The 25,934-nt window shown below is 43.7% G+C and overlaps 1 protein-coding gene across 10 annotated transcripts in view; it reads right to left on the bottom strand.

The window, feature by feature from the left end:
* Positions 1–3,400: 3,400 nt before the first annotated feature.
* The window catches only part of LOC110522816 (disabled homolog 2-interacting protein), a 277,388-nt gene continuing 254,854 nt past the window's right edge, over positions 3,401–25,934 (bottom strand). For 7 of the 10 annotated variants that reach the window (XM_036977016.2, XM_036977017.2, XM_036977018.2 and 4 more), the window contains 4 exons: positions 16,958–17,092; positions 8,561–8,763; positions 7,495–7,582; positions 3,401–6,188 (listed from right to left, as the gene is read on the bottom strand). In XM_036977016.2, the coding sequence (XP_036832911.1) occupies positions 6,021–6,188; positions 7,495–7,582; positions 8,561–8,763; positions 16,958–17,092 (594 nt within the window). In that variant the 3' untranslated portion in view covers positions 3,401–6,020. The remainder of the gene's footprint in view (positions 6,189–7,494; positions 7,583–8,560; positions 8,764–16,957; positions 17,093–25,934) is intronic. The other 3 variants (XM_036977020.2, XM_090234145.1, XM_090234147.1) reach the window with 2 other exon arrangements.

The raw sequence follows: 25,934 nt of genomic DNA, 5'->3' as shown, positions 1-25,934 counted from the left end.
TGGGAGCCCGACGAGCCGGCTGAGGCATGGGATCCCGACGAGCTAGCTGAGGCATGGAAGCCTGACGAGCCAACCGAGGCTTGAGAACCTGTCGAGCCAGCTGTCACGGAAGCCTGTCGAGCCAGCTGTCACGGAAGCCTGACGAGCCAGCTGTCATGGAAGCCTGACGAGCCAGCTGTCACGGAAGCCTGACGAGCCAGCTGTCACGGAAGCCTGACGAGCCAGCTGTCACGGAAGCCTGACAAGTCAGCTGTCATGGAAGCCTGACGAGCCAGCTGTCACGGAAGCCTGACGAGCCATCTGAGGCATCCCTGGTTGCATCGGCAGCCGCCCTTGGACCCAACGTCAACAGTAAAAAATCATCCCTGTTGCTTCCCTTTGGTGAGGTGTTATTCTATAACGTGTACGCTAATAACGTGTACGCTAATAACGTGTACGCTAATAACGTGTGCGCTAATAATCGGGAAGCAAGTACAAGGAGTGAATTTAATTAATAAACGAACATGGAAGAAAACAAGAGACACGAGTAGCGTACAGACATGAAACATATAAACAGAGTCAAAAACGCCTGGTGAAAGAACCAAAGGGAGTGACAGATGTAGGGGAGGTAATCAGGAAGGTGAGAGTAACGATGACAGTTGTGCGTAATAATGAGTAAACTGGTGACAACTAGCGCCAGAGACAGGGAGCGGGAGTAGACGTGACATATATTTTAGATTCTTCAAAGTAGCCACCCTTTGCCTTGATGACAGCATTGCACACTATTGGCATTCTCTCAACCAGTTTCATCTGGAATGCTTTTCCAACAGTCTTGAAGGAGTTCCCACATATGCTGAGGACTTGTTGGCTGCTTTTCCTTCATTCTGTGGTCTAACTCATCCCAAACCATCTCAATTGGGTTGAAGTTGGGTGATTGTGGAGGCCTGGTCATCTGATGCAGCACTCCATCACTCTCCTTCTCGGTCAAATAGCCCTTACACAGCCTGAAGGTTTGTTGGGTCATTGTCCTGTTGAAAACCAAATGATAGCCCCACTAAGCGTAAACCAGGTAGGATGCTTCATGGTGGAAACCACATATGCGGAGATCACCTACTCTGTGTCTAACAAAGACATGGAGGAAGGAACCAAAAATCTCAAATTTGGATTAATCAGAACAAAGGACAGATTTCCACCGGTCTAATGCCCATTGCTCGTGTTATTTTTGCCCAAGCAAGTCTCTTCTTCTTATTGGTGTCCTTTAGTAGTGTTTCTTTGCAGCTATTCGACCATGAAGCCCTGATTCACGCAGTCTCCTCTGAAGAGTTGATGTTGAGATGTGTCTGTTACTTGAACTCTGTGAATCATTAATCTTGGCTGCAATCTGAGGTGCAGTTAACTCTAATGAACTCATCCTCTGCAGCAGAGGAAACTCTGGGTCTTCCTTTCCTGTGGTGGTCCTCGCAAGAGCAAGTTTCATCATTGCCTTGATGGTTTTTGCTACTGCACTTGAATAAACTGTCAAAGTTCTTGAAAGGTTCCATATTGACTGACCTTCATGTCTTAAAGTAATGATAGACTGTCATTTCTCTTTGCTTATTTGAGCTGTTCTTGCCATAATATGGACATGGTCTTTTACTAAATAGGGCTATCTTCTGTATACCACCCATACATTGTCACAACACAACTGATTGGCTCAAATGCATTAAGAAGGAAATACATTATTATAACAAGGCACACTTGTTAATTGAAATGTATTCCAGGTGACTACCTCATGAAGCTGGTTGATAGAATGCCAGTGTGCAAAGCTATCATCGAGGCAAAGGTTAGCTACTTAATATATTTAGATTTGTTTAACACTTTTTTTGGTTACTGCATGATTCCATATGTGTTATTTCATAGTTTTGATGTCTTCACTATTATTCTACAATGTAGAAAATATTAATAAAGAAATAAAGAAAAAAAACTTGAATAAGTAGGTGTGTCCAAACTTTAGACTGGAAACTGTATATAATAGGATATATAATCACATATTATATATGTTTATTTCTGTAGCAACTCATAAAAAAAGAAGTTCGTCATCTTCCTATATTGGCAACCGAAAAACAAAAGCTGACAGTCTGGCGCTACCATTGGTTATAGCACCAAAACGAAGCATGCAGATTTCATCACTCTTATTAATGAATCTGTAAAGGTAAGAAAAAGGAATAGAAAAATATACCAAATATAGATGTTGAAATGTCTGGTGGGGGCGAGCCGAACAGCAGCTATCGGATCATTCAGATGGACTTAAACACCCAATTTTAAGACCAAATGTGTTTGAGTAGCATCTTCACATTCAGAAGAGAGAGAGAGAGAGGGAGAGAGGGACTGAAGGAGAAGGGGAGAGAAATAGAGGAGAGAGGGAGAGAGAGGGAATGAAGGAGAAGGGGAGAGAAATAGAGGAGAGAGAGAGGGAGAGAGGGAATGAAGGAGAAGGGGAGAGAAATAGAGAGAGAGAGGGAGAGAGGGAATGAAGGAGAAGGGGAGAGAAATAGAGGAGAGAGAGAGAGGGAGAGAGAGGGAATGAAGGAGAAGGGGAGAGAAATAGAGGAGAGAGAGAGGGAGAGAGAGGGAATGAAGGAGAAGGGGAGAGAAATAGAGGAGAGAGAGAGAGGGAGAGAGGGAATGAAGGAGAAGGGGAGAGAAATAGAGGAGAGAGAGAGGGAGAGAGGGAATGAAGGAGAAGGGGAGAGAAATAGAGGAGAGAGAGAGGGAGAGAGAGGGAATGAAGGAGAAGGGGAGAGAAATAGAGGAGAGAGAGAGAGGGAGAGAGGGAATGAAGGAGAAGGGGAGAGATGCTTGAAAGCGAAGTGGGAGGTCACAGTCTCGATGCAGCATGCTTCATTGACATTAATTTACAAACAGGAGTTTTAAGAGTAACATTCTTACTTAAGAGTTTTAAGAAAAAGTAATATTCTAATCTGTGAGGTCACGTGACCGACACCAGTCCAGTGTATAGTATAATGTTGTGTTAAACAACACAATTCTCTCTCTCCTTGTACTACAGGGGCTATGAGACCAACCATGGCTGGTGGGAGGAGCTATAGGAGGACAGGCTCATTGCAATGGCTGGAATGGAGTTTTGGAATGGAGTCAAACATGTGGTTTCCATGTGTCTGATACCATGTTTGACCATTCACTCCATTCAAGCCATTACAATGAGCCAGTCCCATAGCTCCAAATGCAGAGGGACACACAACCAACATACAACATTGATTCAACGTTGATTCAACATTAATGATGAAGCACTAAAGCAAACCTCGACCCAACCAGGTCTGTCCAGAAAACCTGGATAAACTAAAGGTTTAGAAGAAATAAAATAGCATTGTAACTATTTACTCTGTTGATGGTGCTACTCACAGGATAGCTGCAGTCTTTCAAATATAACTATATCTCATGTATACTTTATAGAGGAAAAAAATAAATATGCATACATCTATATTAAATATCATTAATATAGTCTCACATATAGTTCATTATTTAGGGTTTATAATACATTACGTGATGTATTTATACAGTATATGTATTCCTTTACAAATCCACAGTATTATAAGTTGTGCCTTTTATGGCAGGAAGAAGGGGGCTGAAGGACAAAGTAGAGGTGTGTTCCTTACTTAAGGCGTTTCATGTACCAATAACTTTCACAAAGTGCACTATGTAGGGGACATGGGGGTAGGGGATAGTGGGGCACTTTGGAACACACTCAAGGACTTACAGTGCCTTGCGAAAGTATTCGGCCCCCTTGAACTTTGCGACCTTTTGCCACATTTCAGGCTTCAAACATAAAGATATAAAACTGTATTTTTTTGTGAAGAATCAACAACAAGTGGGACACAATCATGAAGTGGAACGACATTTATTGGATATTTCAAACTTTTTTAGCAAATCAAAAACTGAAAAATTGGGCGTGCAAAATTATTCAGCCCCTTTACTTTCAGTGCAGCAAACTCTCTCCAGAAGTTCAGTGAGGATCTCTGAATGATCCAATGTTGACCTAAATGACTAATGATGATAAATACAATCCACCTGTGTGTAATCAAGTCTCCGTATAAATGCACATGCACTGTGATAGTCTCAGAGGTCCGTTAAAAGCGCAGAGAGCATCATGAAGAACAAGGAACACACCAGGCAGGTCCGAGATACTGTTGTGAAGAAGTTTAAAGCCGGATTTGGATACAAAAAGATTTCCCAAGCTTTAAACATCCCAAGGAGCACTGTGCAAGCGATACTATTGAAATGGAAGGAGTATCAGACCCCTGCAAATCTACCAAGACCTGGCCGTCCCTCTAAACTTTCAGCTCATACAAGGAGAATACTGATCAGAGATGCAGCCAAGAGGCCCATGATCACTCTGGATGAACTGCAGAGATCTACAGCTGAGGTGGGAGACTCTGTCCATAGGACAACAATCAGTCGTATATTGCACAAATCTGGCCTTTATGGAAGAGTGGCAAGAAGAAAGCCATTTCTTAAAGATATCCATAAAAAGTGTCGTTTAAAGTTTGCCACAAGCCACCTGGGAGACACACCAAACATGTGGAAGAAGGTGCTCTGGTCAGATGAAACCAAAATTGAACTTTTTGGCAACAATGCAAAACGTTATGTTTGGCGTAAAAGCAACACAGCTGAACACACCATCCACACAGTCAAACATGGTGGTGGCAGCATCATGGTTTTGGCCTGCTTTTCTTCAGCAGGGACAGGGAAGATGGTTAAAATTGATGGGAAGATGGATGGAGACAAATACAGGACCATTCTGGAAGAAAACCTGATGGAGTCTGCAAAAGACCTGAGACTGGGATGGAGATTTGTCTTCCAACAAGACAATGATCCAAAACATAAAGCAAAATCTACAATGGAATGGTTCAAAAATAAACATATCCAGGTGTTAGAATGGCCAAGTCAAAGTCCAGACCTGAATCCAATCGAGAATCTGTGGAAAGAACTGAAAACTGCTGTTCACAAATGCTCTCCATCCAACCTCACTGAGCTCGAGCTGTTTTGCAAGGAGGAATGGGAAAACATTTCAGTCTCTCGATGTGCAAAACTGATAGAGACATACCCCAAGCGACTTACAGCTGTAATCGCAGCAAAAGGTGGCGCTACAAAGTATTAACTTAAGGGGGCTGAATAATTTTGCACGCCCAATTTTTCCGTTTTTGATTTGTTAAAAAAGTTTTAAATATCCAATAAATGTCGTTCCACTTCATGATTGTGTCCCACTTGTTGTTGATTCTTCACAAAAAAATACAGTTTTATATCTTTATGTTTGAAGCCTGAAATGTGGCAAAAGGTCGCAAAGTTCAAGGGGGCCGAATACTTTCGCAAGGCACTGTAAAAATAAAGATCAGTTTGGACAAAAAATATTTCAAAGCTCCTATTTGGTTTTTAAAAGAATGAGATAAGATCTAAATAAATCGTAAATTGTTTTGTTATTGTTTTGTACAAGGTCCACGTAACCTGCTCCTAACAGAGAGAAGAAGAGAGGAGGTCAGGAAAGGAGAGTAAAACAGAGAAGAGAAAAGAGGAGAGGAAAGGAGAACAGAGAAGAAGAGAAGAGGAGAGTAAAGAGGTTTTGGGTGACTATCTGACAGACAATGTGTTGATTATATAGTGGTTTGACCCAAGCTTTAGGGAAGAGAGCCTGAAATTGTCCCAGCAACTGCATACATCCAATGGAAACATCCAAGTCGATTGATTGACGGAGAGTTCAGTTCATGTCTACAGCTTGTCCCGGCTTCTCCTCTGCAGGGCCCATCTGGTGTTCAGCTCTGTCCATTGATTCGTTGTCTCTTTCCTGGTCTGCTGTCTGTCAAACTGAAGACCCGCCTCCTCGCTTGGCCCCTGGCAGTGGTCTCCCCACTCACATTCTCCTCACCATGTAGTGTCCATATAAGGAAGTGTCCTCTACAAGCACCAGCCAACACACACACACACACACACATACACACACACACACACACACACACACACACACACACACAGACCCTCTCTCTCTGCCTCTAGCAGTTGCTGCTGTTCCTGAACTCTCCATTCTCAGTGATCTGGAGCTTGGTGGGGTTGGTCGGGGAGATGCCGTTACGGGTCTGCATGCTGTAGCGCTCCTTCAGCTGGGTCAGGGCACTCATCAGACGGGCGTTGGCCGTGTCCAGGGACGCTATACGTTTCTCCTGCAGAGAGAGATAGAAAGAGAGAGAGAGAAACACTGGATTAGAGAGGTAGAGACGGAGGAAAGTGGTAGACAGCAACGAGAGAGATACCAAATATAGACCTGTGCAAAGATAGGTGGTGAAGTACACAGACAACTAGACAAGCAGACACATTCATGTAAACATTTTATGGTAGTTTCCTGCTCCTGTTAGTGTCTGTGTGCAGGGTTAACTGAATCATCTATAGTCCTGTCGCATTCATCCACCAGAGGTGTTCTCTAATTCACTATTCACCTCTCTCTCTTCTCTCTCTCTGCATAATGAGCTTTCCATATTCATGCTCCCTGTCTGTTGACTCAGGGAGAGGCTCACTGCCTTACCACCGCCAGTTTGTTTCCACACTCAACTCCCATTACTTTACTGTGAGGATGAGCTGTGAGTGTGTGTGTGCATCGCTGTCTGTGAGTTGACATTGAGGAGTTTTTAACACTAGATCTATTCAACTTTGTTTAACTCACATAACTCATACGTTTGTGTGTATGCAACATGTCTGGATCAGAAAACGCTACAACACAGAGCAGGAGATAGAATACAGTTCAAATGAGTCACCTTGTCTCAACACGCTTGTCGACAGACAGGCTAGAAGAATAATGTAAATGTAGGTATTAGTTAGTCTGTAAGACTAAAGCGGAGAGTCGTGCCGCGCTCAGCCATCCGAGCCTAGTCACTGCCACAGAGATCTGACAGCTTGAATGAAACACCTCTATGTAAGTTCTGTCAGCCTTCACGTCCTGTAGCAGACGACACACTCCCACACACGCAGAGGGACGGATGTACACACATAACAATACATCCCAATATATTGTGCACAGTTGACTGGGAGCTACATGGGCTTCTGGGTATTCTTCAAGCGTCTCTCTATATTAGGTTTAAACATTGCAAACAGGAAGTGCGTGTGTGTGTGCGCTCAACTCATTCTAAGATGTTTATAATGACCTGCAGTACTGTTTCATGACACCAGGGACCGCCCTGCTCTCTCTATTTATTTGATTTGATTTGTTTAATTTAACCTTTATTTAACTAGGCAAGTCAGTTAAGAACACATTCTTATTTACAATGACGGCCTACCCCGGACGACACTGGGCCAATTGTGCATCGCTCTTTGGTACTCCCAATCATGGCCTGATGTAATACAGCCTGGATTCAATCAGGGACTGCAGTGACACCTCTTGTACTGAGATGCAGTACCTTAGACCCTATGGCCCTATGGGGCTTTAAACAGTCAACAAACTGACTGTATGGAGTTGTATATGTGACTGACTCTCACCTGTGCATCAATGATCTTCTGTTTGGAGTCAACCACAGCCTGCATGTCATTGTGATCTTTCTTTAGCTCCTCTTCCACTGACATTAACCTGGACACACACACACACACAGACACACAGACACACAGACACACAGACACACAGACACACACACACACACACACACACACACACACACACACACACAGTTAAAGGGACATCAGCAACACAAAGCACTACATACACCCAGCGTATGAAATAAGATATAGTATGTGGATACAGAACAGAATCATGTGTACTGTGTGTTACTCTGGCTCACACTAGTCTGGCAGGACCTTCCAGCTGTATGGCGGACTACAGACTGGAACTGAGGCATTTTGGGCCTGCTGGTCTGTTAGTACTTTAGATCTGTATGTAGAGTATAATATGTTTCATATAGTTATTAGAATGAGGGTCTCTTGGGACTGCTGGTCTGCTATGCATTTAGGAGGTGTGTGTACAACTTCTAACTGAGTTTGTGAGAGGTGTGTGTAGGGGTGTACAACTTCTAACTGAGTTTGTGAGAGGTGTGTGTAGGGGTGTACAACTTCTAACTGAGTTTCTGAGAGGTGTGTGCATCTCGGTACTCTTGTCTGCAAGGCGTTTTAGAAATATGGATAACAGTACATTCACTTGAATTGAGTTTGTGAAATGTGTATGTATTGATTGGTGTGTGTGTGTGTGTGTGTGTGTGTGTGTGTGTGCGCGCGCGCATGTGTGCTTGTCTGTGTGTGTGTGTGTGTGTGTGTGTGTGTGTCGGCTCTAATTGAGTTAGCAGGGTTCAGTGTGACACGGATCTGAAAGGAACATGGAAGCTGTATGTCTTCTGACATCACAGACCAGGAGATAACATCAGGAACACACAGCAGATAACATCACCCATCCATCCCCCTCTTTCGCTCTGCGTATGCTTGCTCTCTCTTACCAAATCTTTGTCTCTTTCTGTTTCTCTCTTCATCTCTATCTTACTTTCTCCATCTCTCACTCTCTCTTTCTCTTACTTTCCCCAGTCTCTGTCTGGAAAGGGTCTGATCCCCACACCTTATGTACCTGCTTATAATACCCTTCATCTGGAGGTCCTTGTCATCCTGCTGTCGTCTCAGGCGTTCCTCAGACTCCTCCAGCCGTGCCTGGTACTCCATCAGCACCTTTTGAGCACCGTCGTCCTGACCCTTCAGACGAGCCTCGTACTCCTCCAGCTTCTGGACCGACACACGCAGCTTCTCCTGGAGGACCACAATCTCCTGCTGGTACTGAGGGGGGGGGGGGGGGTTAAAGGAGACAGATAGGGTTAAAGGAAGAGTCAGAATCATCTTCAACAACAATACAGCCACCTCCTGCTGGTACTAGAGAAAGGAGAGAGAGAAAGAGAGTGTTTTTATTATCATCATAGTCATCATCATATCATCATCGTCATTAACACTGCAAAACCGATACTTATGTCAATGGCGCCAACCCATACTGGCCTATTCAATTGTCCTGTTGTTGCTAGGTAGAGGTGGTCAGTGAAGAGAGCAGTAACCGGCATTGTTATCATCACAATAATCAGTGTCAATGTTCTCCTCGTCACAGTGGTCCCTAAGGTAGACCTTGACAGGTGTTTCAACTCATTTCCATAATTTCCTCACCATTTTTGCTTCTTATCCAATTTATTATTTTTTTGTGCACCTGGTTCCATTTCAAGTTTTAAACAGTAAAATATTGAAGGGAAACTGAAACTTGGACAGGGCAGGATTAGAAGTGTGGAAGTGTTAAAGGCTGTAAGTAGACATTAGCCAACACTCACAGTAAAACTTCCAACTTTTCTAAGCCACCAGTATTCCCGAGAGAGATGAGTTTATTTTCCTTCCATGTCCCAAATCCCCACCAGCACTCGAATTTGATCCCTAACCTCTAAAACTGGGGACTTAAGTGGAGTACTGTTCCAGAAGAGAGGAGGAGAGGGAGGAGAGGGATTCAACCTCCGCAGCTCAAGCCCTGGACTCTGGGAAAAGCTTGCCTTGACCTCCCTCCGGACCTGTGAGCGGTCCTGAAGAGGAGAGGGTTGGTGCTGTCTGAGAAATTAGAAGTGTAATCAAATCCTGTCTGGCTTCAATAAAACACACATCCGAGCTCCTTCAGCAGCATTCAAGGGAAGCCAGGTAGAAACGGAGCACACCTCATCAGAGTATATGATAAAAAAGTTGACTCAACGCTGTCCTTCACAAGAACACTGGACCAAACGTGAAATATGAATAAAACTATGAAAATAAGTGCTGCTCACTGTCAATCCCCTATTTTCTCTTATTTTCTGCTTCATAAAATCATGTAAGCATGATGTGCAGCAGAGGTGTGTGTGACAGCCAATAGGCAGTGGAGGTGTGTGTGTGTGACAGACAATCAAAGCATTGAGTGCTGACAGCCATTGGGATGAGAAGCAGGTGAAGGAGCAGCAGCAGAAGCGGGAAGCATTCTCCCCGCACACACACATGGACATACACACACACACGGACATGGACATACACACACACATGGACATACACATACACATGGACATACACATACACATGGACATACACACACACATGGACATACATACACACATGGACATACATACACACATGGACATACATACACACACGGACATACACACACACATGGACATACATACACACACACATGGACATACACACACACATGGACATACATACACACACGGACATACACACACACATGGACATACATACACACACACATGGACATACACACACACATGGACATACACACACACATGGACATACACACACACATGGACATACACACACACATGGACATACATACACACATGGACATACATACACACATGGACATACACACACACATGGACATACATACACACACACATGGACATACACACACACATGGACATACACACACACATGGACATACACACACACATGGACATACACACACACATGGACATACACACACACATGGACATACATACACACATGGACATACATACACACACGGACATACACACACACATGGACATACATACACACACACATGGACATACACACACACATGGACATACACACACACATGGACATACATACACACACACATGGACATACACACACACATGGACATACACACTCACATGGACATACACACACACATGGACATACACACACACATGGACATACACACACACATGGACATACACACACACACATGGACATACACACACACACACATGGACACACACACATGGACATACACACATGGACATACACACACACACATGGACATACAGACTCACATGGACATACACACACACACATGGACATACACACACACATGGACATACAGACTCACATGGACATACACACATGGACATACACACACACACATGGACATACACACATGGACATACACACACACACATGGACATACACACATGGACATACACACACACACATGGACATACACACTCACATGGACATACACACACACACATGGACATACACACACACACACACACATGGACATACACACACACATGGACATACACACACACATGGACATACACACTCACATGGACATACACACACACACACACACATGGACATACACACACACACACACATGGACATACACACACACATGGACATTCACACATGGACATACACACACGGACATACACACACACATGGACATACACACATGGACATACACACACACACATGGACATACACACATGGACATACACACACACATGGACATACACACACACATGGACATACACACTCACATGGACATACACACACACACACATGGACATACACACACACATGGACATACACACTCACACATGGACATACACACTCACACATGGACATACACACTCACATGGACATACATACACACATGGACATACACACACACATGGGCATACACACTCACATGGACATACACACTCACACATGGACATACACACTCACACATGGACATACATACACACATGGACATACATACACACATGGACATACACACACACATGGACATACATACACACACACATGGACATACACACACACATGGACATACACACACACATGGACATACACACACACATGGACATACACACACACATGGACATACACACACACATGGACATACATACACACATGGACATACATACACACACGGACATACACACACACATGGACATACATACACACACACATGGACATACACACACACATGGACATACACACACACATGGACATACATACACACACACATGGACATACACACACACATGGACATACACACTCACATGGACATACACACACACATGGACATACACACACACATGGACATACACACACACATGGACATACACACACACACATGGACATACACACACACACACATGGACACACACACATGGACATACACACATGGACATACACACACACACATGGACATACAGACTCACATGGACATACACACACACACATGGACATACACACACACATGGACATACAGACTCACATGGACATACACACATGGACATACACACACACACATGGACATACACACATGGACATACACACACACACATGGACATACACACATGGACATACACACACACACATGGACATACACACTCACATGGACATACACACACACACATGGACATACACACACACACACACACATGGACATACACACACACATGGACATACACACACACATGGACATACACACTCACATGGACATACACACACACACACACACATGGACATACACACACACACACACATGGACATACACACACACATGGACATTCACACATGGACATACACACACGGACATACACACACACATGGACATACACACATGGACATACACACACACACATGGACATACACACATGGACATACACACACACATGGACATACACACTCACATGGACATACACACACACACACATGGACATACACACACACATGGACATACACACTCACACATGGACATACACACTCACACATGGACATACACACTCACATGGACATACATACACACATGGACATACACACACACACATGGGCATACACACTCACATGGACATACACACTCACACATGGACATACACACTCACACATGGACATACACACTCACATGGACATACACACTCACATGACATACACACTCACATGGACATACACACTCACATGGACATACATACACACATGGACATACACACACACATGGACATACACACACACATGGGCATACACACTCACATGGACATACACACTCACATGGACATACACACTCACATGGACATACATACACACATGGACATACACACACACATGGGCATACACACTCACATGGACATACACACACACATGGGCATACACACACATGGGCATACACACACACATGGACATACACACACACATGGACATACACACTCACATGGACATACACACTCACATGGAAATACATACACACATGGACATACACACACACATGGACATACACACACACATGGACATACACACACACACACATGGACACACACACATGGACATACACACATGGACATACACACACACACATGGACATACAGACTCACATGGACATACACACACACATGGGCATACACACACACATGGACATACACACTCACACATGGACATACACACTCACACATGGACATACACACTCACATGGACATACACACTCACATGACATACACACTCACATGGACATACACACTCACATGGACATACATACACACATGGACATACACACACACATGGGCATACACACTCACATGGACATACACACTCACATGGACATACACACTCACATGGACATACATACACACATGGACATACACACACACATGGGCATACACACTCACATGGACATACACACACACATGGGCATACACACACACATGGGCATACACACTCACATGGACATACACACACACATGGACATACACACACACATGGACATACACACTCACATGGACATACACACTCACATGGAAATACATACACACATGGACATACACACACACATGGACATACACACACACATGGACATACACACACACACACATGGACACACACACATGGACATACACACATGGACATACACACACACACATGGACATACAGACTCACATGGACATACACACACACACACATGGACATACACACACACATGGACATACACACACACACATGGACATACACACACACATGGACATACAGACTCACATGGACATACACACATGGACATACACACACACACATGGACATACACACATGGACATACACACACACACATGGACATACACACATGGACATACACACACACACATGGACATACACACACATGGACATACACACTCACATGGACATACACACACACACATGGACATACACACACACACACACACACATGGACATACACACACACATGGACATACACACACACATGGACATACACACTCACATGGACTTACACACACACACACACATGGACATACACACACACACACACATGGACATACACACACACATGGACATACACACATGGACATACACACACACACATGGACATACACACATGGACATATACACACACATGGACATACACACACACATGGACATACACACTCACATGGACATACACACACACACACATGGACATACACACACACATGGACATACACACTCACACATGGACATACACACTCACACATGGACATACACACTCACATGGACATACATACACACATGGACATACACACACATGGGCATACACACTCACATGGACATACACACACACATGGGCATACACACACATGGGCATACACACTCACATGGACATACACACACACACACATGGACATACACACACACATGGACATACACACACACATGGGCATACACACACACATGGACATACACACTCACACATGGACATACACACTCACACATGGACATACACACTCACATGGACATACACACTCACATGGACATACATACACACATGGACATACACACACACATGGGCATACACACTCACATGGACATACACACTCACATGGACATACACACTCACATGGACATACATACACACATGGACATACACACACACATGGGCATACACACTCACATGGCCATACACACACACATGGGCATACACACACACATGGGCATACACACTCACATGGACATACACACACACATGGACATACACACATGGACATACACACACACACATGGACATACAGACTCACATGGACATACACACACACATGGGCATACACACACACATGGACATACACACTCACACATGGACATACACACTCACACATGGACATACACACTCACATGGACATACACACTCACATGACATACACACTCACATGGACATACACACTCACATGGACATACATACACACATGGACATACACACACACATGGGCATACACACTCACATGGACATACACACTCACATGGACATACACACTCACATGGACATACATACACACATGGACATACACACACACATGGGCATACACACTCACATGGACATACACACACACATGGGCATACACACACACATGGGCATACACACTCACATGGACATACACACACACATGGACATACACACACACATGGACATACACACTCACATGGACATACACACTCACATGGAAATACATACACACATGGACATACACACACACATGGACATACACACACACATGGACATACACACACACACACATGGACACACACACATGGACATACACACATGGACATACACACACACACACATGGACATACAGACTCACATGGACATACACACACACACACATGGACATACACACACACATGGACATACACACACACACATGGACATACACACACACATGGACATACAGACTCACATGGACATACACACATGGACATACACACACACACATGGACATACACACATGGACATACACACACACACATGGACATACACACATGGACATACACACACACACATGGACATACACACACATGGACATACACACTCACATGGACATACACACACACACATGGACATACACACACACACACACACACATGGACATACACACACACATGGACATACACACACACATGGACATACACACTCACATGGACTTACACACACACACACACATGGACATACACACACACACACACATGGACATACACACACACATGGACATTCACACATGGACATACACACACGGACATACACACACACATGGACATACACACATGGACATACACACACACACATGGACATACACACATGGACATATACACACACATGGACATACACACACACATGGACATACACACTCACATGGACATACACACACACACACATGGACATACACACACACATGGACATACACACTCACACATGGACATACACACTCACACATGGACATACACACTCACATGGACATACATACACACATGGACATACACACACACATGGGCATACACACTCACATGGACATACACACACACATGGGCATACACACACATGGGCATACACACTCACATGGACATACACACACACACACATGGACATACACACACACATGGACATACACACACACATGGGCATACACACACACATGGACATACACACTCACACATGGACATACACACTCACACATGGACATACACACTCACATGGACATACACACTCACATGGACATACATACACACATGGACATACACACACACATGGGCATACACACTCACATGGACATACACACTCACATGGACATACACACTCACATGGACATACATACACACATGGACATACACACACACATGGGCATACACACTCACATGGCCATACACACACACATGGGCATACACACACACATGGGCATACACACTCACATGGACATACACACACACATGGACATACACACACACATGGACATACACACTCACATGGACATACACACACACATGGAAATACATACACACATGGACATACACACACACATGGACATACACACACACACATGGACATACACATACACATGGACATACACACACATTCCCAATTTGACTGTAAGAGTCTAGGAATACCTGGTTGAAATCCTTTGACCATACAAAAGGAGTATCTGTTATTAGAGATGCAGGTTTATTGTGAGTGATTGTAAGTTGTAAGGGGGTAGGGTTAAGGGTAGGAGTGAGGGCTTGACATTGGAAGTTGAGGGGAATAGAGAAAGAGCTGGTTAAAGTGCAAGGGGGGTAGTGTTGAGGGTTAGGTGGAGAGGAGGTGTCTAAAGGGTGGGTGCTGAGAACTGGGGTACTGGGAGGTTAAGGAGGTTACATGGAGTTTGGTTTGTGACGTTACCTTCTCGGCCTGAGTGAGATCCTCTCTGTTTCTGAACTCGGGGTCCATCCCCTCATGGTCTACATACTGAACATTCATATTCAACAGCCAGGCAGCCGTACGGTCCAGTGCATTGGGCTTCACTGGGGAGGGGGCCTAGTGGAACCAACACAACACACACATGAGCTGAGCCGAGAAGGACACACACGTCATATGGTACACACACACCGGCATACGGTACACAGTACATACACTACATATCCATAGGATGTGGACATCTGCTCGTCGAACATCTCATTCCAAAATCATGGAGTTGGTCCCCCCTTTGCTTCTATAACCTCTACTATTCTGGGAAGGCTTTCCACTAGATGTTGGAACATTGCTGCAGGGACTTGCTTCCATTCAGCCACAAGAGCATTAGTGAGGTCGGGCACTGATGTTGGGGCGATTAGGCCTGGCTCGCAGTCGCCGTTCCAATTCATCCCAAAAGGGGTTTGATGGGGTTGAGGTCAGGGCTCTGTGCAGGCCAGTCAAGTTCTTCCACACCGATCTTGACAAACCATTTATGGATCTCGCTTTATGCACAGGGGCATTGTCATGCTGAAACAGGAAAGGGCCTTCCCCAAACTGTGGCCACAAAGTTGGAAGCACAGAATCGTCTAGAATGTCATTGTATGCTGTAGGGTTAAGATTTCTTTACACTGGAACTAAGAGGCCCGAACCATGAAAAACAACCCTAAACCATTATTCCTCCTCTACCTAACTTTACAGTTGGCACTATGCATTGGGGCAGGTAGTGTTCTACTGGCATCTGACAAACCCAGATATGTCCGTGGGACTGCCAGATGGCGAAGTGTGATTCATCACTCCAGAGAACGCGTTTCCACTGCTTTGGAGTCCAATGGCGGCGAGCATTACACCACCCCAGGCGGCGCTTTGCATTGAGCATGGAAACCCATTTCATGAAGCTCCCGACGAACAGTTCTTGTGCTGACATTGCTTATAGAGGCAGTTTGGAACTCGGTAGTGAGTGTTGCAACCGAGGACAGACGATTTATACGCGCTTCAGCACTCAGCGGTCCCGTTCTGTGAGCTTGTGTGGCCTAACAATTCGTGGCTGAGCCGTTGTTGCTCCTAGACGTTTACACTTCACAATAACAGCACTTACAATTTCCTAGCAGGGTAGAAATTTTATGAACGGACTTGTTAGATAGGTGGCATCCTATGGTGCCACGATGAAAGCCACTGAGCTCTTCAGTAAGGCCATTCTACTGCCAACGTTTGTCTATGGAGATTGCATGGCAGTGTGTTTGATTTTATACACTTGGCTAAAATAGCCGACTAATTTGAAGGGGTGTCCACATACTTTTGTATTTATAGTGTACATCCACACATACAGAGTATGTACACACAGGAATAAGCTTGAAATGCACATGGAATGTATAGAACACTAAAGCAGAGTGGCGTGTTTGTGTATGGGTGTGTGTGTGTGTGTGTGTGTGTGGGTTTGGGTGTGGGTGTGTGTGTGTGTGTGTGTGGGTTTGGGTGTGGGTGTGTGTGTGTGTGTGTGTGTGTGTGTGTGTGTGTTGGCTGGTGCTTGTAGAGGACACTTGCTTGTGAGTGCTTGTGAGAGAGTGTGTGTGACAGGGTTTCTGTTAGCAGGCAATTGTCTTTTGGCTAATAAAAATCAATTAAAAGCCTTTTGGCCGATGAAAACAAATGAAAAGCCGATAAAACTGTTGCTGGACAAAATGAATATATAAAAAAAAACATTGCAAAATAATGCTTTTTATTCATTGATGGAAATACCAGTCGATGCAAATACATTTGACCATCATGCTTATCGGTCTGCACGAGTAAAACATTTGATTTTATAAGTCCATTCATTGCACAACAATTCTACATGCAAATGAGTGTTAACAGTTTTGGTGCATGATTAAAAAGAGCTACTATTTTTTACTAGTAATTGAAGAGCGCCTCCCATTCGCCATTCAAGTGAAGGCAACAGGATATCAGTGCGTCACCCACCACTTTACAATGTGAGCTGGAGGAAGTATGCATTTTGAAAACATACTTAATTGTTTGAAACTTGAATGTTTTATTTCATATTGTTGGACATGTCTTACCATGCTTCGAAGTAGCTTATAGGCAAAATCTGACCATGGAAACGTGGAGGCAATTATTTTATAAAACTTCATAGGTAGTGCATGAGTTTCACGTTTCTACCATTCTGCGTGCCAGTTATGATTTTCATATGCACATTTTCGTGGAACAGTTTCATTATAATAAGAACGTTTTCATTTCTCAAAATTGTTGATCTGAATTAAAATGATAAAAATTGAATAGTTAAAAGTTAACTAATACGAGATCACCAGCCTCTGACACTTGGACACATTGATACACCGGGATCCATTGGCTGCTAAAGAAATGAGCGCATGGAACTCATTGTCCATAGGTCAATGCAGCAGTAGACCTATAACTTACTTCCACTGTTCTTTCACACTGAGGATTGGTGATTATCGATGGGGAGATTGTTGGAAAGTTTTTTTCAAATAGCATACATTAGCAATGGATGTTAGAAAACACTTTCCTACATTTCTGCACAGCAGTCCAGGTATTTCTATGCTTGCGCATGATCACACGCTCCCTCAACATTATCAGGACAGAGAAACCAGACACATGCTCATTCCTCACCTGGAACATTCCAAACAAAAGACTATGAAAATAATTGACAAATATCATAAGTGAACAAAAATGTTCCCAGGTGAGCTGTTTAGAATTTTGGCAAATGTTTGAAAATGACGTTTTATTGCTTACCATAATCTACATGTGATTTCTGTTCTTCTGATCACTGTGGGTGGAAGCCCTAATGGCTATGCAGCCAATGCATATGGGTCAGGTATGTTTCTCAAATGGCCGGTAAATCAAAATCTTGTCCGTCAACACATTTTCCTAACAGAAATCCTGGTGTGAGTGTGTGTGTGTCATTAGATGTGTCAGTTATGGTGACTGACAGTTGGTGAGAACACCGTGGGATCCAAAACAGTCTGCAACTGAAACCTTTGAAAATGACTGGATATCTGTATTTGAATCTCAAATATGGTGAACTGAATTAATTAAAATATATTAGCTCAAATGTTGCTCTGTCATTTCATTGTCAAATACCAAGGTCAAGACAGGCAAGAGATTTCAACTGAATATATGATGTTCGTCAGTTTAGTCAGTCAGTTAGTAACATGTTAATGTGATGTTAGTTGAGGTTGTACAGTATCATAATTTCTACACTGGATTGAGTATAGTTTTGATTACAGCTGTGTTACACAGATTACAATTATAGTTGCAATCTCCTCAGTATAGCATTGCTCTATTAAATAATACATGCATCAGCAGACAGAGCTGAAAACCAGTTAGTGCAGCCTGACAGCGACTCAATCAAGCATTGATTTTCTTCTCAATGTCTCTCTCTAATCCACCTGTTATATATATCTAATGGCATTCAAAGAGGAAGAAAGACAACATTAAAAACAACATGCTTAACAAATCCCCGAGAGGGCTGTCATGACGTGGCCCTTTCTGGGTGTAGATCATGGCCTCCCCCTCTCTTTCTCTCAGTCTCTCTCTCCTAAACCCAGGTTTTATTGCCCCAGGTCGTAAATAGCACAGAAACTCTCCCTGACCATGCAATTGAGAGAGTTTCACAGTAAGACAAAGGGATTCTCCAGGCCAATTCTACTACGTCCCAGAATTTGAGAATGGAACAATACTCCTATTCTGGAGAATGTGTAAACGGTCGGTGGAGAAGCCAGCTCCGACCCGGTCCGTTTTGGTTCATGTTTGTGACCTCATGAAAGACAATACAGCCACATTAACCTAACTCGGTTTATACATGTGCCTCAGTTATGAGGTTTGCATCTAATTATTGTATAAAATGAATGAGTAAAGACTAAATCATTTGTGAAATTATGTAATGTGAGGTTAACCTTAAATTTAAGAGGTTTAAACATTTAAGTATTCCCTGTAAAGTTGAACTAGTCAGCGGCCACGCCCCCATGAGCATAGACATGATCTGGCGCCTTTTCTACTCCTGAGGAAATTCACATCAGACCACACAAACACCAGTGTAAGCTAAGGTTGCAATGGTTGTTGAATTCCTAACCATACCACGTGGAGCATTGGCTACACGGCTGGAAATGGTTCAACTCTGAGACTATCGATACCTACAGAATAAGAACAAATCTTAGATACTAATTACTAAATTATGTAAACCTAGGATGCAAATACCGACAACCGCCAAAACATCTATTCGAAGAACAATGGATGCCTGACGTATCCATTACAACAGACAATATCAGGAGCCGCTGATAAAGCTACCACCATGAAAGACATTGTGTCACGCCTGCTCCCGCTCTTTCTCCCTCTGGCACACAAGGGCGCCAGACTCCACAACATTACGCATTCAAGCCACCTTCAGTACGCACACCTGCCTTTCCCTGTCACGCGCATCAGCGCTCATTGGACTCACGTGGACTCAATTACTTGCGGAATTTACTTCCCTATATCTGTCTGTTTCCTAGCTCTATTCCCTGCTTCGGGATTGTTTGTCATATGTCCTTGTTTACCCATGTGCTGACGCTGTTCCTGTCGTGTTCCTGGATAAATGTTTGACTCCCCGTACCTGCTTCTCATCTCCGGAGTCAGGTCCTTGCACATTGTGCCTTCTGGGGAAGTAACCAGAGACTCTCTGATGAACTGACTCTCCAGCAGACGGATTCCAACAGAGAAGACAACAACGACACCTGAACGGCCATTCATGTGCGAAGGATTAGCATTTCAATGACTATAATTATCCAGTGTGTGTAGTGATCCATTTTGTCTTTCCCACTCCTTTATCAGTCCACACCCCCTTTCCTTTGTCCACCAAGCCGTCATATCGGATTAGTCAGGGAATCTTCCCTATCATTGTTAGTAAACAATATCTACTGTTTGTTTGTTTATGCATTTTTTGTGATTATTTAGATAGTAAATAAATGTTTAAGCCAATTTGTGTATGGATGATTCATGGTTTAGGCTGGGTTCGTGCAGATAAACAAGAATTCTACCACGTTTGAAATGAGACTGACGTAAGGTAAATAATAATTCATTAATAGAAGACTAATATATCTGATATTAAAACATCTGAAGAGTTATATTCAGAAAATTCTAACTTTGTAATCTGAAGATTTTCAGTGGTGCCCCAACTTCCCAGTTAATTAAATGTAGATGATTAGTTTAATCACTTAATAATAATTACAGAGAAATTATTTGATAAAATAACAGTCATCACATTTAATGATAGCCAGAGACACGACAGGGCGGAGGATGACGCAGACAACATGGGCCTACGCTACATCCTCAACCCAAAGACATATGCAAGGATATTGTTTCTGGACTTTAGTTCTGCATTCAATACCATCATCGCAGAACTGCTACAAGACAAACTCTCCCAGCTGAACCTGTCCAGCTCCATCTGTCAAGCTGGGAAAACACCTTTCGGACTCTTTATCCCTCAGCACCGGAGCGCTGCAAGGATGCATGCTCTCACCTCTACTCACTCACTCTACACCAATGACAACACCTCCAATATTGCATCTGTCAAACTACTCAAGTTTGCAGATGACACCACTCTGGTCTGTCTCATCACCAACGGCGATGACTCAATGAACTGTGGAGAGACCGACCGGCTGGTGGCCTGGTGCAGTCGCAATAACCTGGAACTCAACACAGACAAAACCATGGAGATGGTGGTTGACTTCAGAAAACTCCTCCCACCATCTCTCCCCCTGGAGATTAATGGCTCAACTGTTAGCACGGCTGAATCCTTCAAATTCCTGTGGACCATCATCTCCCACAACCTCAAGTTGGAGGACAACATCACAGAGGTCACCAAGAAGGCACACCAGCGGATGGACTACTTGTGGCAGGTGAAAAAACTCAACATCTCCCAGTCAAACCTGATCTGGTTTTACGCATCAATCGTTGAGTCCATCGAGGTCCTGCAAGACTTCAGGGCAAGGAAGCGTGCAGGAAAGATCATCCCGACCCCTCCCACCCGGTCACCCCCACATCCAGAAATTCACCTCTGGCAGGCGTTTCAGGTCACTCATGACCTCCCGCCACCTGAACAGTTTCTTCCCCCGTGCTGTGGCCCTCACCAACCACAGAGACTAAAGGACTATGCTGTGGCCCTCACCAACCACAGAGACTAAAGGACTATGCTGTGGCCCTCACCAACCACAGAGACTAAAGGACTATGCACTCTATGCTGCACACCGCATCAATCCATCTCTGAACTGTACACTAAATAACTGCACTCAACTTGCATTGCACTTTGTTCATCTCTCTGCATTTAGATATTCATACTGATACTGTAAATGTGTACATCCACTGCATATCAACCGTATACCCACTGCATATCAACCGTATACCCACTGTATATCAACCGTATACCCACTGGATATCAACCGTATACCCACTGCATATCAACCGTATACCCACTGGATATCAACCATATACCCACTGTATATCAACCGTATATCCACTGCATATCAACCGTATACCCACTGCATATCAACCGTATACCCACTGTATATCAACCGTATACCCACTGGATATCAACCATATACCCACTGCATATCAACCGTATATCCACTGCATATCAACCGTATACCCACTGCATATCAACCGTATACCCACTGGATATCAACCGTATACCCACTGTATATCAACCGTATACCCACTGGATATCAACCGTATACCCACTGTATATCAACCGTATACCCACTGCATATCAACCGTATACCCACTGGATATCAACCGTATACCCACTGCATATCAACCGTATACCCACTGGATATCAACCGTATACCCACTGGATATCAACCGTATACCCACTGTATATCAACCGTATACCCACTGTATATCAACCGTATACCCACTGCATATCAACCGTATACCCACTGTATATCAACCGTATACCCACTGTATATCAACCGTATACCCACTGCATATCAACCGTATACCCACTGCATATCAACCGTATACCCACTGGATATCAACCATATACCCACTGCATATCAACCGTATACCCACTGCATATCAACCGTATACCCACTGGATATCAACCATATACCCACTGTATTTAAACCGTATACCCACTGTATATCAACCGTATACCCACTGTATTTCAACCGTATACCCACTGTATATCAACCGTATACCCACTGTATATCAACCGTATACCCACTGCATATCAACCGTATACCCACTGCATATCAACCGTATACCCACTGGATATCAACCATATACCCGCTGGATATCAACCGTATACCCACTGCATATCAACCGTATACCCACTGTATATCAACCGTATACCCACTGGATATCAACCGTATACCCACTGCATATCAACCGTATACCCACTGTATATCAACCATATACCCACTGGATCTCAACCGTATACCCACTGTATATCAACCATATACCCACTGGATATCAACCATATACCCACTGTATTTAAACCGTATACCCACTGTATATCAACCGTATACCCACTGTATTTCAACCGTATACCCACTGTATATCAACCGTATACCCACTGGATATCAACTGTATACCCACTGTATTTCAACCGTATACCCACTGCAAATCAACCGTATACCCACTGTATTTAAACCGTATACCCACTGTATATCAACCGTATACCCACTGTATTTCAACCGTATACCCACTGTATATCAACCGTATACCCACTGGATATCAACTGTATACCCACTGTATTTCAACCGTATACCCACTGCAAATCAACCGTATACCCACTGTATTTAAACCGTATACCCACTGTATATCAACCGTATACCCACTGGATATCAACCGTATACCCACTGGATATCAACTGTATACCCACTGTATTTCAACCGTATACCCACTGTATATCAACCATATACCCACTGGATATCAACCATATACCCACTGTATATCAACCGTATACCCACTGGATATCAACTGTATACCCACTGGATATCAACCATATACCCACTGTATATCAACCGTATACCCACTGGATATCAACTGTATACCCACTGTATTTCAACCGTATACCCACTGTATATCAACCATATACCCACTGGATATCAACCATATACCCACTGTATTTCAACCGTATACCCACTGCAAATCAACTGTATACCCACTGTATTTCAACCGTATACCCACTGGATACCAACTGTATACCCACTGGATATTGTATATCTGCTCATTCTCTTATAGGTCTATGCTCACTCTACCTAGTTGTATATAATGTATGTAAACTTATTTTAAACTCTGCTGTCTGTATTCTGTCTCTAAATGTTGTCTTTCACTAGCAGCACAATATCAACAAGTACAACTCTGAGTATGTGTAAATGTCATTGGCAATGATTAAAGGTGATTCTGATTCTGAACGGCATCCATCTGGTTTCCATGACAAACCCATTAACCCTTGGGCTATACCAGTCAGCCAATCACTAAGCTGAGCGATCAATCAGTCCCTAGAGGAGAGCAGGGCATTGTGGGAACTGGGAATGTAAATGTCCTTCCTGTCACCTTGAGGCCAGAGATCACCAGGGGCAACCTTCGACCAGCCAGCCTATCAGTGACCTGCTTGTTAAGAGGTCATCTTTAACAGCCCAGAGGACGGTAGCAGAAACAGTACACTATAACTCCCAACAGCGATACACACAGCCACACATGTACACATCTCAGCAAGATTTGAGTGCATTACTATGAACCAGCCTTGAGACTTGATAAAATACATGCATGTAACTCTGCATTACATTGCTGTATCTAACAACCTAATCCTGATTCAACCAAGGGCCACCTTCACAAATAAGCATAATGCTAATAATGACAAAACTCTGAGAAAATCCTCTATCTTGTGTTGTTAGTACATAACCAGGAAACAATAGGCCTACGCATACAGACG

The sequence above is a fragment of the Oncorhynchus mykiss genome, chromosome 5 (genome assembly GCF_057628025.1).
Source record: "Oncorhynchus mykiss isolate SJ-2025 chromosome 5, ASM5762802v1, whole genome shotgun sequence".
NCBI lineage: Eukaryota > Metazoa > Chordata > Actinopteri > Salmoniformes > Salmonidae > Oncorhynchus > Oncorhynchus mykiss.
The sequence above is the reverse complement of the archived record's forward strand: the minus strand, read 5'-3'. Positions and strand labels throughout refer to the sequence as shown.